General features: G+C 53.6%; 1 protein-coding gene across 1 annotated transcript in view; it reads right to left on the reverse strand.

The window, feature by feature from the left end:
- CCDC138 (coiled-coil domain containing 138) overlaps positions 1–2538 on the reverse strand; it is a 49392-nt gene that overhangs the window by 46576 nt on the left and 278 nt on the right. Inside the window, 1 exon segment of the mRNA XM_007456837.1 lies at positions 2195–2261. Within this exon segment, the coding sequence (XP_007456899.1) occupies positions 2195–2261 (67 nt within the window).

Genomic DNA, 2538 nt, shown 5'->3' on the forward strand with positions numbered 1-2538 from the left:
CGCGGCATGTGGGATCCTCCCGGACCGGGGCACGAACCCGCACCCCCTGCATCGGCAGGCAGACTCTCAACCACTGCGCCACCAGGGAAGCCCAATCAATATTTTAAAATAAGACATTTTACATTCCTTTATCCATCTTTAAAATCAGCTGTGTATTTTATACTCACAGCACATGTCAATTCAGACCAGCCCCATCTCAAGAATTCAACAGACACCTGCAGCCTGTGGGGGGCAGCTCCACGACTCCACCCTAGATCACAACTAGGGACTGTGGAAAAACTGTCCAATGTTAGAAACATTCACAGTCCACAAGCTTCAACTTGTAACTTGAAATTACACCCAGACTGCTTACCTTAAAGATGATAAAACTATCAGTTAAATATATGAAAATAATTTCCATGAATTCATAATTAACTTGCAGCAGTTTTCTCTTTCCTTCCTCTATATTCGATCTACCCCATGTCCAAATCTTGACTCCAGATCAACTAGGTGACTTTGTGAGCGCCAAAGGAAACAGCAGTAAGAGTAATGATGATAAGCAGCGGCGCGTCTGAGTGCTTCTCTACGCACTGAACACTGTTCCAAGTCCTTTACATGGATTAATTCGTTTAATCAGAGAATGAAGCAATTCAAGCTCCAAGATATCAATCACGTTAACAACAGATACTTTAGGCACAACTTTCTTTTTTTCTCTCCACAATACCCCAACGTTCCATTTTGTATACATACACATCTTTATGGTTTAACGTTATTTCAAAATGTCTGCTCCCTGTCCATACCTAAGCACTTCCTTCTGCCACATATTTCTGGCATTAATAGTATTCAACTTAGAACTTTATTTCACCTTAGCTTCCACTGTTTTTACAGTGGTTTTACCCAGAGTAAAATCTCTTCTGCAAAACTGCTGACTCCTCACAGCCCAGCACCACATCATACATATACTGTAGGCATTGATACCAGCTCCCTGGCCTGACTTCTTCCATCTCCCTCTCTGCTACCTGGAACACAGTGCTCACCACACCAGGAGACACACGACACAGACTGAGTTAATACCGCCGCCTAACAAACTTATACTCGTTTTTACCCTAATTCCTTATTTAATAATTAAAAAGGTGGGGGGGACTTCCCTGGTGGTGCAGTGCTTGAGAGTCCGCCTGCCGAGGCAGGGGACACGGGTTTGTGCCCCGGTCCGGGAAGATCCCACATGCCGTGGAGCGGCTGGGCCCGTGAGCCGTGGCCGCTGAGCCTGCGCGTCCGGAGCCTGTGCTCCGCAACGGGAGAGGCCGCAACCAACAGCGAGAGGCCTGCGTACCGGAAAAAAAAAAAAAAAGGGAGGGGGGGGCAAGGTCTTCATTTGGGTCCTGGATGAAGAGCCATCTATCACACAGTGTAAGTAACTTTGCATTATGCCAGCAAACACGATGCTGGGTTTGTGCTTTTATCAAATTCTCAGCAACAATCACTCAGTTTCTCCAACCACTCAGCAGGCTCCTCTCAGAGAAGAGCAAACACACAGGCAGCCCCTGACCCTCCTTAGTTTCCCGAGATGCCCAGGGGAGGCCCGAGCAGGACTCGGGGTACCTTGCCAACTGACGGTCCCAAGCTTGAGGGCACCACGGGGGAATGTGGGGCCGCGCCTCCTCTCATCAGAGTAACATCTCAGCGACGGACCAGCTTCATCTCCACGTGAGCAGAAACCGAAGTCCTCTGTGAACAGGAAAGAAGACTGCAGAGGCTGCTCACTAAGGTTAGATATCAACGACCTCACTCTCGACCCCGAAACGTAGGAGAACAAAGCTACGTACCGATTTCCTGTCTGTCTGTCTCCCTAATGCAGACTTCCAGAAAACAGGCATCAAGTCAGCTCTTCAACAAGCACTGACGTTCATCACCGCCCCCCACCCCCGCACGTGACGCCGGCAACGACGCGTGGAAGCAAGCAGAGCAGGTGCCTCTAACCCTGTTCTATGGGTCGGTACCTAAGGACCGCAGGCGGTAGGCGAACTCCCCGAACGTTCAGAATCCGCCCTTCTTCCACCTCGTCACGACATCCCGCCAGTGCCGAAACGTTCAACACTTTATTTCTCCCCTTTATACACTTCAAGCATTAAACGCTGCGCAATAAACTACCTGTGAGGTGAATAAAAGAGCGAGCGCCTCCCCAGCCGCGCGGACACCCGGCCCGCCGCCCTACCTGGGGTACGGGGAGGCCGCCGCCGCCTCCGCCGCCGCTCCGCCACGTCCGGCCGCCGGCGCCCGGGCTGAAAGAGAGCGACGGAGCGGTGACCAGGGCGTGCCGGGCCGCCCGGCGCCCCCGCCCCACACAACCGGCCTGATCCCGGGTCCCCGCCCCCGCCCCGGCGCAGCGCCCCCTCCCTGCCGCCCCGACACGTGCGCCGGGTCCGCGCACAGAGGCGGCCACCGCGGATCCAGCAGGACGCGCGTCCACACTTTTCGGCTTGAAGCCGGCTCGGACTCGCCGCTATGGGGCGGGACCGAGGCGGTTCCAACCCCCACGCAAGTCACAGCCGGGAACGC

Source organism: Lipotes vexillifer, unplaced genomic scaffold (genome assembly GCF_000442215.2).
Source record: "Lipotes vexillifer unplaced genomic scaffold, Lipotes_vexillifer_v1.1 scaffold777, whole genome shotgun sequence".
Lineage (NCBI taxonomy): Eukaryota > Metazoa > Chordata > Mammalia > Artiodactyla > Lipotidae > Lipotes > Lipotes vexillifer.